We start from the raw sequence: 13,077 nt of genomic DNA, 5'->3' as shown, positions 1-13,077 counted from the left end.
TCGAGTTTCGAATCGACGTTACACTTGCTGATGCGATTCCGTCCGCTTGCCCTCTCCCTGACCCGCCTCTCTATCGAAACAAGTCGCAACTTCGCCCGGGTCGCTTTCCCCGATTACGGTCGATCGGCCGATTGTCTCGAGGATCGCCGTCTTTGTCCGCCCCTCACACGCGCCGGTAGTTCTCGTGACGGTGGTTCGACGTTATCGATGGACTCCCTCGATGGCCGGGCAATAAAAACGACCGGGCGAGGCTATGCAACGTAATGTCGCTCGGGCTGCACCGTATAAATCGTTTCCTTGCCCTTATCCTCCTCCTGCACTTGCCTTCGCCCGCTTTCCGTCCCGGTCGAGTCGTTAACTGGATATCGCCGCGCTTTAACTCTTTTTAATCGCGCAGTTTCGCTAAGGAGATATAAATAACGCTCCCCCGCACGCAACCGCTAATCTTTGCAAATAAGAGAGAAGGAGAGAGAGAGAGGGAGAGAGAGAGAGAGAGAGGCTGTGTATCAAATGCGAGATAAGCCGTGAGAAATTTGTTGCTCGCTCGCACCCCCGACCAATAAAAATTTTCGTGGAGTCGCGCGTTTCTTCGCTTAGCTTGAATTTCTAAAACCCCGAGGAGCCGCTCCTCTCCGAGCAATCGCGAGTCGATACGTTCGTATTTTTCATCTCGCCGATCTAGCGCTGAGAGCGAGCTATCCTCAAGTCAAGTTGTACGTTTGTTTGGCTTCATACTGACTGCTCATGCGAGGCATCTCCAGTTCAAATTTGAATTCTGCATTGATTCCGCTGATATTGCCGAGAACGTGAAGAAGCAACGGAGAATTTCGAGATTCAACACGGGCTATTATTATATCTTGATGCTACCAATGGTTACTTACTTACTGCCGCTTCCTCCATATTTAAAGAAGTTCTCGTTCGAGAATTACTTGACGTTCGACCGTCTCAATATTCCAGCGGGATTTAATTTCTATCCTAAACTCCCGCCACTCATCATATCAATCGTACAAGTCACTCAGCCAAGAATAAAGTACGCAAGAGAAGCAGATACAATCTCAAAAAAAGATCAAGGTTTTAAGTGAAACAATTTCAAAAGAGTTACTTTACGTTCGACTGTCTCAATATTCCACCGGGATTTCATTTTTATCCGAAACTCCCCCGCCAATCGTATATCAATCACACAAGTCACTCAGCCAAGAATAAAGTGTGCAAGAGAAGCAGATATAATCTAAAATAAAGATTAGGATGTAAGTGAAACAATTTCCAAAGGGTTCGACTTTACGTTCGACTGTCTCAATATTCCGCCGGGATTTCATTTTTATCCTAAACTCCCGCCACTCGTCATATCAATCGTACAAGTCACTCAGCCGAGAATTAAGTATGCAAGTGAAGCAGATATGACCTAAAATAAAGATTAAGATGAATTTGCTGCCACCACAGGCGCATTATTGGACACAAACGTCAACACTCGCGAGGTTTGCGGTAGATTCTCATAATCGACCGGCATATTCATAGCCGTCAATTATTCCGAGTCTTTGATCGAAAGCGTGATTAATTGCATGCTGGCATTCGCGAGCTGTTATTGGCATGTTTGTATCGATATTTCTTATTTTGTACAAAACAAATATCAATAAATATCAACTCACATACATTGACTATCGCATTGGCTTCCGTTGGTTGAACAAAAGTTCAACTAATCACCGGGTTGCCAAGGATACGCTAAATAAATGTGTTTCACGACGCGGGATATTTCGTCTTTCATCTCGCCTCATCGGAGCCCCGCATTGGTCGTACCGCCGGTTTTTTTTCCAACGTAATCAATCATACTTTCTAACGTAATCCAATGTGACACGGTAAAGTCACATTGCGGCTCACCGCTGTCACGTTTAACGTGTTAATGAACGTGTTAATCGAAGAATCACAAAGCGACGATTATTAATCAAACAACGACGGGATACAAACGTCGGCCTTTGGAACGAGATCATGAATTTCGTCTCGGGATAAATTTTCGTTCTCGACGGGCTCGTCGAACAACGCTCATTGGCATTCGCGCGCGGGCACGACTCTCGATCGCGGAGAAACGCGAGTTAATTAACCGCAGTGTCGACGAGAGGGAGAGAGAGAGAGAGAGAGAGAGAGAGCCCGATTTGTATTTTCGGAACTGGCGAAATATCCCGAGCATTCGACGGGAATCGTTGAGAGGGAAAAAAAGCTTAGCGATACACGCGCGCTCCGTGTCCTCGAAAGACGCGATGACGCGGAAACGAACGAGCGCGATCAGGCGAAATCCCAGCGAGCGTCGATAGTCGTCACCGTTGCCGCTGGACTGCACAAAGACGCGCGTGGCGACAAGGTGGCCGAGGGAAATTACAACGGCAATCAGCGTTCTCTAAATGCGGCGGGCTTTTGATGCGGGTCAAATTATTACGTTACATCGGCAAATTATCGCGGCGCGTATCGGAAATGCAGCTCGTGGCGTTCTCGACGATCGTCGTCGGTTAACAACGCGCGGTCATTATTAATTAACGCTGCGCTTCCGATCGATCCCCGCAGATTTCGTGCGGCGCCATTCGGACGAGCAGCCGGTGACGGCCAACAGCAGCTGATTGCGGGACTAATTACTGGATGCGCGATGCGATGCTCACGACTTGCGAAACTTACAAACTCCCCTCGGCCCAACTTTTGGAATCTCTAAATACGGTCGAGATTTTTTTTAATAAGAAGTAATAGAGAGAGATTGAGAGGGAAGAAGATCTGTTGTTTCGCTCAGCCATTTCCCGACTGTCTGGATTATTTGATACGATCGTGATGCTTAAACAAGTGTTTCTTTTAAAGCTTCAACGCGGACCGTTGAAATGCTGGAATATCGGATCATTCTTGGACTCTTTCTTCCTCCTTAAGTCACGACGAAATGGAGATAAGTAACCATTTGTCAGCATCAAGAGACGATAGCCTGTATAACGTTATACCTTGAGATTCTCCATTGTTCTTCCCTGAAATCGATAGAATATCGAGAGTGGAATCACAATTCCAGGATTATTTTCATTTATGCGGCGATTTTTATCGAAAACTGTTGCCTTTGGAACGTAACGACAGCGGTACTTTGGCCTTCCTTCCTCCTTGTCTTCCTCGCCTTAAATACACGTTTTACCGAAACGGAAGGCGCAGGGTGTTTACGAGCAACGAAGCTCAGCCTGCTCGTTTAGTTTCGAGGCATTCGAGCGAGCCGAGGAGGATTTTGCGGCGCACGGGGCGCCGTTTCACCCCTTTCAATGCCGGCTCTAACCACCGACTTTTCATCGTGATCATCCAGCCGTCCCGCCGGCGCATTCGCGAGAATCACTGCGGGCGACGAAGTCCGACACTGCGTTCTGATTGCTACACCCGTCAACCTTCACACGCGAGGGAGAAAAAGAAGACAACAGCGTCGCGTCGCGACGATGGGCGAGAGAAAAAACAATCGTGCCGTCTCGGTGGGCGGGCGCGGCATAAGCAGGGGAGGGGAGGGGCGGGGGAAATAAAAGCGGGAGAGAACAGCAGCGCGGGCTCTGCGATTTTGGCCGAGCGCTTTGTCGGCAATTTGTCGCGAAGGGACAAATTTACGACACCGCTCTCAGCCGTTTTCTCGGAACGAATCGAAAGTAGATCAGCGAACGATAAGCGCCCGCGCGAATTCAATAACACGATACGCGCGCGCGCGCGCGTGGAGCGAAGTCACTTGGTTAACTCTTTCGCGATACGGCGGAATAGAATAAGCTCGCGTTGTACGCGACCTTGTTAGCGATGAGAGTATATTCGGCCGGAATTTACACGTGTAGATAGCATTAGGGCGAATTCAATACGGTGTACGCGCAGCCAGCGTAATGCCGTCCGTCGTCAAATTACACGAGACAAATCGGCGGGATCGATGCCATCTCGCATCGAGCGAAGCGCGCAATTAGCGGTGCTCCAAGCAGGCTCCGTGGATTTTCCGGACACAGGAGCGCTCTTCCGCCGTTGTATCGCGCGCTTGTCCCGGTTTTAATGGCGGTTATACAAAGACCATGCTGCAAACCTCAAAGCCGATGGACGGGGAAACGCGAGATTTCTGCCCGCGTGTCTCGCTCCGACGAAAAAGCCCGCAGCTTTCGCAATCGAATGAGTCGCTTTAAACAACCATCCGCGAGCGAACGTCTCTTAAAAAAGTCTCGTAAACGCAAGACATCGCGAAAAAGGGAAAAAATTAAGGGAAAGGAAACGTCGAGGTAGAATATCTCTCTTCCCCCCCCTCTCTCTCTCTCTCTCTCTCTCTCTCTCTCTCTCTCTCTCTCTCTTTCTTCTCATCCCTCATTTCGAATTCAGTATCAAATTCTCAGATTGTGAGCGTATTTTTCAAATATTTCAGCTTTCCTCCGTTACACGCCTCGTCTCTGTTATTCTTCCTTGATGTATTCTTTTCGCGATATAAGAGAGAGCGCTATATATATATATATATATGTATGTATATATATATATGTATATATGTATGTATATACATGTACACGACACGTCTCCATAAAGTCGAGTACACAAAAGGACGATCGCCGACAAAGTAGCACGAGGGAAATAGGAGGATTTTATCGTCCTCGGGCCGACGTTGGCCGCGGGGGCGTCGACTATCCTTTCGAATCAGTATCAGATTTCGAAACTGCTTAAGCGAACCGTCATCCGGCGGTTACGCGACACTGTTAACCCCTTTCGGGACAGCTCAGGACCACTCAGGGCTTAAACTCCCGATGCACCCTCGCAGTTTCGGGCCGCTCGTCGATATTTTCTCGGGTTTACCTCCCTTCCAGCCCTCCCCGCCCAGCTCCGCAACGGTACACTCGAGCGGGTTCGATTCGCGTTGCGAGCCGTTAAAAGTTCGCGTTAAATCGCCCCCGTTGCTGATCAATGCCCGACGCTTTCGCGATTACGTCGTGAGCTTGAGAGCTTTGGAGAGAGAGAGAGAGAGAGAGAGAGACGGTCGGCCGCGCGCGAGAATCGCGCAGCCCCCCGGGGAACGCACGTGCGCGCGAAGATTCGACGTGGGAAAAGAGAAACGGCCTGGCATGCGAGGCCGTAAATTTCCAACGATTTCCGATAATTGCCAGAGACGGAAAGTCGTTGCAGTTTTCGTTGCAACAACGCCGCGAGCGCGCGACGTGTTGGCGACGATGAAAAAGAAGGGGAAGTTTCTACGTAAATATCTGGCATATTGCGTTCGCGTCTTATGAATATTTAATCGCTCCTAGCCCGAAATTGCCTGTACTAAAGCGCAGGCGTACATTCACAGCCACGCTCGTGCGTCTTCACGTACACGTACACACGTACACACACACACACACACACACACACACACATACACACATACAAACGCCCACACACAGTCGCACGCGCAATCAGCGCGAGCTCGAAAACCCGCGAGCGGTCGGTGAAGTTTTAAGCGTGTTTAAACGTCGATTGTTCCCGGCGTAATCGGCGCTGATAGTTGGAGTGCATTTCAAGGATTTCAATGTGTACAACGGCAGGAGGGAGGAGGGCCGGGGGAGAGGGGGGGGAGGCGTATACGCGTGGCGATCACAACGCCGCGGAAGTCGTGTATTTTTTCCATTCTCCGTTCAAAGAGCTCCGACGCGTCCGCACGCGTGGGCGCGCGACACTCGGAGCGCTTCGATAACATTCAGCTTATTGTTAAAAGCACCTCTCGCGCACACAACGACACACATTATTACATCCGCGCCACAATGCACGCGCGGCGTATTATACCTTACCTACGCTTTTTTATCGCCTTTTTATCGCAGAGAGATACGTAGCGCGCCTGTGCGCGTAAAAAAGAGATTTCTCGCACGCGGGAAGTCAAGCTTTGCCGCTCTTTCTCTCTCGGCCGCCGATTGCGAAGTCGGAGTCCGGGCGGCCGAAGCGGAAGGGGGGAAAACATTTATTTAGCGGCATACGGCCGCAATTTTTCGCCGCTCTCGTTTTCTCAGCGGGGAAAAGAAGACAAAGTGAGAAACGAGCGCTCGCGGCGCGGCGAGCGTTGATTCGCTCTGTAATCATACGCTCGCTTCGACATGACAAGTACGCTTGAAGGCAGAGCATTGCGCCAAGATAAGACTCACCTGCGACCGGCGGAAACCTGCGTATCGCACCGACGGGATTATAGGCGAAAATGACAAAGTCATGGTACTCACCTGTAACAGAAAGAAGAGACACGGTAACGGTTAATTAATGTCGCATACGTTTGCTCGGCGCAACGTAACAATCAAGTTGTAAAACTTCGCTTATTCGCAGTGGGAGAAGCTCGGCTTTGTGCGCTGCGCGAGAGAAATACTAATGGGGGCAACGAAAACGGAAAACGGGCGAGTCGAGGGCGAGGGACAAAAAAGACCTCATTAATGAGCAATAAGCGAGCGTGTATGAACGGAATATTTGCGAGAGAGGAAGCGGGGGATAGTGGATAGACAGATAGAAAGCGGAAGGGGGAGGGGGGCGGGGATTCTTAGAAAAGAGGACGCAGCCATTATTGTTAGCAATTAACCGCGTTTAAACAAGCGGCCATGTGTGTGCGACGAGACTCGCCGCTAAATGCGAACAGGCGCGAGACAACCGTTTTAATTATGCCGTCGGTACTCATGAATAAACATGAAATCCCGTGGATCTGACATCCAAAATGTCTGCAATATCACGTGGTGAAACGTGACGATCTCTCCACACCGCGCGGTGGACGAACAACGAGCAAGGCAACGGATAATCTTAGCCGCGCAAATAAACAGTCGATCGCCGAAAAAGAGAGAATCTCCATTCTCCCCCTCCCGCCCCGCCCCGCCCCGCCCGCCTGCCGTCCGGAATTTTGCGCCAAGGGATTAAAAGTTTCGTACGGTAATGCGCGAACAAAGTTCGCTGCTTGGGGCTTTCTCGCGGCGAAAATCGCTCGGCTCGTTTGGAAATTTCATAGAGTTTTTTTCTTTTCTCTTTTTTGTGTGTGCAAAAAGTGTGTGCATACACACACACACACACGCACACGTATACACGAGAGTACAAGGAGAGACCAGAGAGGCACCAAGCAGAAAAGGAGAAGAGGTGCAGAGAGAGAGAGAGAGAGAGAGAGAGAGAGAGAGAAGAAGAAAGAGACTGCTTTCGCACGTGCGAGCGGAATATATTAACTTATTACTTTTAAATAAGCCACTTTTTCCGCATCCGCGGCTGAAATTATCCCGCGCGCGTCCGCGCGAGATTACATCGACACGCTCTTTGTTGGCGACGCGACCGTGCCGAGATTGCGGTTTCTGCAGCTAATGTTTAAACAACACGGTCTCTTTGTGAACTTATACATATAAATGCGCATATAGATTCGCATCGCCATCCTCGTTTTCGTGCGATGGCGGCGGCCACGAGTCGTTTATCTAATTGTGAGCAGTTTTCCTCCCTCGACCGGCGTTCCGAGCGTGCGATCTCGTATCTGTTTCGGGCGACGAAGTTCGGCGAGCGAATGAACGCACGTGTATTCACGACAAATTTATCGAGGCTCTCTCTCTCTCTCTCTCTCTCTCTCACTCTCTCACTCTCTCTCTCACTCTCTCTCTCTAATGAGATCGCACGGCGGGGTTTCGGGATTTGCGAATGAAACGGTTAATTACACGTTAATTGTCAACACGCATTCCGCTCATTACAACGTGCGTTAATACTGAGTAATTAGCGCCGACAGCGCTTATTCGCGGATGCATTCGGTGTTGTTATTCAGAATATTATACCGGGCTAGGATTAGAATAACGATGAGGGTTATCATTTATCGTTTACTCGACCACATTTCTCCCGCGCGGACACCGCTTGTCACCGGCGCTGACGAATAAAAAATTCGCATTTCCGCATTCCATCCGCATTTTCGCGGGATACACCGGCGGCGTCCTGTAATCTCGCTGTATCAATAATACTTTCCCGTATTTCCCGATACAAAAATATCATTTTCTGCGCAGGACGTATCCCTCTCCCTCGCTCCCTCTCTTTTTTCTCTCTCTCTCTCTCTCTCTCTCTCTCTCTCCCGTCCGCGACATAGCGAACGTTTTCCCCTGCACCGCTGGAATATTATCATATTTTAATAATTCAAAGAGGCTAGGATTTCAAGCCGTCCCGCGAGAGACGGGCGCTGTGTGATGATAGAAAATATTATGACGCACGACCGGCGGAGGACTCTCTTTTCGCCGTACGCTCTATTGACTAATCTTATCAGCCTTGTCATAAAGGAAAATAACGCGAACACGGGAGTGAGGAGAGAGAAGCGGACGGGAGGGAAAGATAGAGAGAAAATTGCGGGATATTAACCTGCTTTCGCGAGCGTGTAGCGGACGTCGAGGACGGGAGAGCCGAGGAGGAGGAGGAGGAGGAGAGGAGAGGAGAGTGTTCGAGAATCAAGCCGGCGATCCGAGCCGGCGGGATGTTTGCGTCCCCGCCGTTTACAAAACGGCCTGGCACGAGATTAACACTCGTCAATTAGGAGGGCGACGTATAACGCGACGGACTCGCGACGTTATCGCGTCAAAGCCGATTACCGTTCCTCCAGACCGCCGCCGCGATATCGCTCGTCGGCTGAAAAATAGCCGGGACGAGAGACGCGACTCGCACACTTGAGGAATCGCAGCTCGCGAACCTCCTCCTTCTTGTCCTCCTGTGTGACGAGCTTCGCGAGCAGATCTAATCTCTCTTTCGCTTCTCGGCTCGCGTGCGAAGCAACGAGCGCGGGCCCGTACGCGTCCTCCGTTTTTATTCTGCTTATCGTATATCGTGTATTGTGTACACGTTATAAACATCGTCGGTTCACGTACTCATCGAGCGGGCCGTAAAACTCGGCGCGATAAAGTCGCGCGCGCGCGCGCGCGATCAGGTCGTACCGCGCGTGACGAGAACGCGAGTGGCACGTCGGATTCAATCAAATGGCGCTTGTACGGAGAAAGAGCGAGAGCGAGACAAACAGAGAGAATGTGCGCGCGCGCGCGAGAAAGGAAATTACGAGGATTTATTTAACCGACGGCACTGCCTCACGCAGGACATCTCGTGGAAACTCATGTTTCACGGTTTAACGTAACGTGCACGCGCAACCAGACTCGGGTCGGGTAATCTGTCGCAACGGCGAGCTTTCTCGTTGTCTCGCCGTTGGGATCCGTTTTGCATTGAACATCCGCGGATGGATACGCTCTGACGAGGGTCGCTCGGAGAGGCCGAGAGCTGCGCTCGTGCGCGACGGTCGATTAAACCGCGGCGTTGAGTATACCTATTTCTTTCGATCGGCAATCCCTGAGGCTCTGTGCGAGGAGGTGTGCGGCTGGCCCGGGAGCCCAGGAGGAGCCAGGATCGACGCGCGATTCCGTCGACCCGACCTGTGACAAGACAGCGCGAAACAGAACGGAACGGGATGGGGTGAGGCAGAGAGTCGATACCTCGTTTGCCTGACGAGACGGATAAAAGCGAGCGTTTCCAGAGCGGTTGGGCCTGGAACCAATTGGCCCGGTTCGGAGGATACAAACAACGTCAAAAGACGAGGATCACTCCTGCCGTCTCCGCCTGCCGCCCGCGTCTTTTTAATTCCCTTTACATCGGCCAATCTCCTCGGTAAATACAAAATCTTAGATCGAGAGGAAAGCGCGCCTGTGACGCGCGCCGTTACCGCGCGGAGGGGGAGGAGGGGGAGGAGGAGGAGGAAGAGGAGGAGGAGGAGAGGATGCGAAGTCGAATAACGGGTCCTTTTCAAACGGCACTTGGACTTTTTCAAACGTAATTGTATTCGTTGACCTACTACCGGAGCGGTACAAGTAATGCGATTGCGGAACTAAGCCTGCAGGAGAGAGAGGGAGAGAGAGAGAGAGAGAGAGAGAGAGAGAGAGAGAGAATGAGCAAAAGAGCGAGATCGGTACGATGTCTTGAAAAAGCTCTATAACATATGTCAGGCTCCTTATTGGCTCTCGAAATGGCTACGGGGACGAAAGAATACGCATGAACGAGAGCGAGCGATCAAGCGAGCGAGCAGCCAGTCCAATTTGTCATTGTTGCATCCGATTAATGGCACAAGTCAATCACGGTAACGTTAACGAGCATCCGGAGAGGATTACCTGCCCGTTCCGGAAACGCCAACGAGCCGAGCGCCAGGCCGACCATAAGATCGCCTAATCCGCGATCGATCGATCTGGCGCGGTCCTTATCAGCACCGTCGACCGAGTTAGCACCTGATAAACAGCTCACCCTTTGGGCTTCACTCGCCGCGTTTAGTTGCGACATTTGGCGTTGAACACGCGATTACGCGAGATATATATATATATATATACATATTATCGCGATATTCACCAAATCGTCTCGACTTGAGACCGAAACTTGAAAATCCACGACGATTTTCCCGATGAAAAACTCTATCGGGTTTCCTTCTCTTCGAAAGTATCCTCGCGCGCGTGCGCGCTTCCTCTCTCCTTCTCTCCCGAGCGTCTTCATTAATCCCTCCGTTTGACGCTCCTTTACTCGTCGCTGGCTGAACGAACTAACGATAACCGTCGAGAAGGTCGGAGCAAAGTTGCAGAGGAGGAACGATAGGGAAGTTTCCCGCGGGAGGAATCGCGGTGAGAATTTTTACGACGGCCGCGCTGACGCGCGCGCGCGCGCGCGCGCGTGCCCTTCGCGCGTAGAATGCATCGGTTTGAATTACGAGCGTTATATCATCGCGCGTGCGAAAGTTGCGCCCCGAGTAAATGCCCGTGCTTCATAAATGTCCGGCGAAGTTGGTCGAGCGGGAAACTTCGGGTCGGGCGATATTGCACGGACGTAGCCGGAATTCAGCGGCGGTGCTTCACGACGAGGCGAGAGGATAAGATCGTAGGAGCGAGGCGGATGGACACGTGGCGCTCTCTCGAAGACGGCCGGCTGTTCGCGCTTAATTGCGCTCATTAAGCGGCGCTTTCTACCAAATTTCACAGCGCAAGCCACCGAAGATGGATACTCGGCCCGTGATGACCGCGCGTCAGCGGGAGAATACGTAGCCCGGTAACGGACGGAGCGCGTTAGCGCTACCGTTCTCGCGTTCGCTATACCTGACGTACGTTCTTGCGTACCACGTAGCGGATGCATCATGAATATTTCAAGCGCCGTAAGTGTCTGTCGTCACGGCGGCGGAGCAGGCTGCTTCGAATTCAACGGCGATCCGCGCGCGCTCCTCTCGCCGCCGCTGCGAGATCGATGGAGCTACTGTTTCTTTTTCGCACGCATGCCGACACGCACCCGCCGCGTGAAAGGCGCACAAGTGCGCCTCGCGATACTCGTCGGCGTTCGCTCACCCGCCCGCCCGCCCGCCCGCCCGCCCGCCCGCCGCCGACGGCTAGACTAGCGTCTACTAGTGTTCTGTGCGATCACTTTATTGTCATCAGGTTGGTCAAAGAATTGTGGTTCTTACACTGAGAGAAAGGTATTTGATATTTGGAACTATAATGATACAGTAATTAAATTATAGTCCGAAATATCATATTTATAGTAAGTATTACCGTAATATCGGTAATAATTACGATATAGGCATAGTATAACCAACCATATAATATTTGTACTAAGAATTATAGTAAGTTGAACTAAAATTGTTGTATGGATACAAATATAAAATGGTAGGTAAAGTAGCTATTTTATATAGTCAATGTCACCAGAATATTCGCTAAATGATGACAGATGTAACTGTATGAATATTAAATTTCACTGTATTTGTGAATGAGAAATTACCATATATGTGGTAAAGGTAACTAAACAATTATTTAAGACAATCATTGACTATATATTTGTGTTTATTCTACTGTATCTTGCAGGTTCCACGAACTATAAAAATATGGTTGACGCGCAAAATGAACTATACGATATAGTGAGATTACAGTTAATTCAACTATATTTTTCTATTAGTGTACGTATCGGGTATAAAAAATGCATATATCAGTTAAAAATTATATATATTAATCGGAGGATCACCGGTCTGCGCATATTTCTCCCAATGGGAGACAATTTTATTTACCCCTGCGAGATAAAATTCTGGAAAAAATAACGGTGACTAGAAAAATCGGCGATAAAGGCTTGAACTGATAAAAACCGCAATTCTTTTGCACCAACCGAATACTTTTACAACCGTAACACGTCGTAAAAGTGACGGTAAATGAAACGGTCAAATTGATTAGGCGCATCCAGATTCGCAGGTATTATCCTCGCTATCCGTCTAGACTCGACCTCAAGTCTGTCGATTTTTCGTCAAACCTTTTCCGATGCGATCGCTTGAGATGAACGAGATGACGAGTATACCGTGAATAGTCCAACGCTAAAGCACTAGAGATCTCTCGGCATAGGAGGTTCGACACAGTCTTGTCTACCGCAGATAAGTCCATGAATCCAGCTTAACATCCGGAAGGGACCCGATTAACAGCGCGCTACGACGAACGAACGAGCCAAACGCACGAAAGTCGCAACCAGTCGCGGCCAGTCACGAGGACGACATCGTTTGAAAAGACACGGACGGAAGAAAATGTCTGATTGGATGAGGCAATTTCGTGGTGAGATATGAGCGACTCGAAAGTCCAAATTGGAAACACGAGATTTCCGTTTAAATCGAGCAGAAATCCCGACAATTTGGACCGAATTCCGGCAGCTTCAGCCGGAATGTCTAAATCGCTCGTATTTCAGCAGAAAATTCTTTCGCTCAGCCAAACATTTTTCTCTCTCGGCGTATATATCGCACGGCCATCCGGCCGCCAGAATGTGAACCACCCTTTCGCCTTTCCACCTGTCGGGGGTGCGCGTCCACGATCCGTCAAGAAGCGGCGCGCGTGCGGCGGCGGACAAGCGGACAAATGCGAGCGTGTGACTTTTAATCTTGTACCGTGTCGCGCCCCGTGTAAGCCCCGGTGCATTTCACTGCCGCCGGTAAAACGGCCGCGCGCACGTAATCCGCGCGAACGGAGAGACGTTTTCCCGCTCGCCGCGCAACGACCCGCCCGCCGCCCGCGCGTAATCATCGCGCGCGGACAAGCGCCGTCCGCTTCGGCCGGAGCGACTTGCCACGCCGGCTCGAAGCGCCGA

The 13,077-nt window shown here is 50.6% G+C and overlaps 1 protein-coding gene across 1 annotated transcript in view; it reads right to left on the bottom strand.

Annotated features, from left to right (window-relative positions):
* Positions 1–5,892: 5,892 nt before the first annotated feature.
* The window catches only part of LOC105181693 (uncharacterized), a 66,071-nt gene continuing 58,886 nt past the window's right edge, over positions 5,893–13,077 (bottom strand). Inside the window, exon 17 of the mRNA XM_025306602.1 lies at positions 5,893–6,191. Coding sequence (XP_025162387.1) covers positions 6,054–6,191 — 138 coding nt within the window. The 3' untranslated portion in view covers positions 5,893–6,053. The remainder of the gene's footprint in view (positions 6,192–13,077) is intronic.

This window comes from Harpegnathos saltator, unplaced genomic scaffold (genome assembly GCF_003227715.2).
Source record: "Harpegnathos saltator strain DR-91 unplaced genomic scaffold, Hsal_v8.6 scaffold79, whole genome shotgun sequence".
In the NCBI taxonomy this organism is placed as follows: domain Eukaryota; kingdom Metazoa; phylum Arthropoda; class Insecta; order Hymenoptera; family Formicidae; genus Harpegnathos; species Harpegnathos saltator.
The sequence above is the reverse complement of the archived record's forward strand: the minus strand, read 5'-3'. Positions and strand labels throughout refer to the sequence as shown.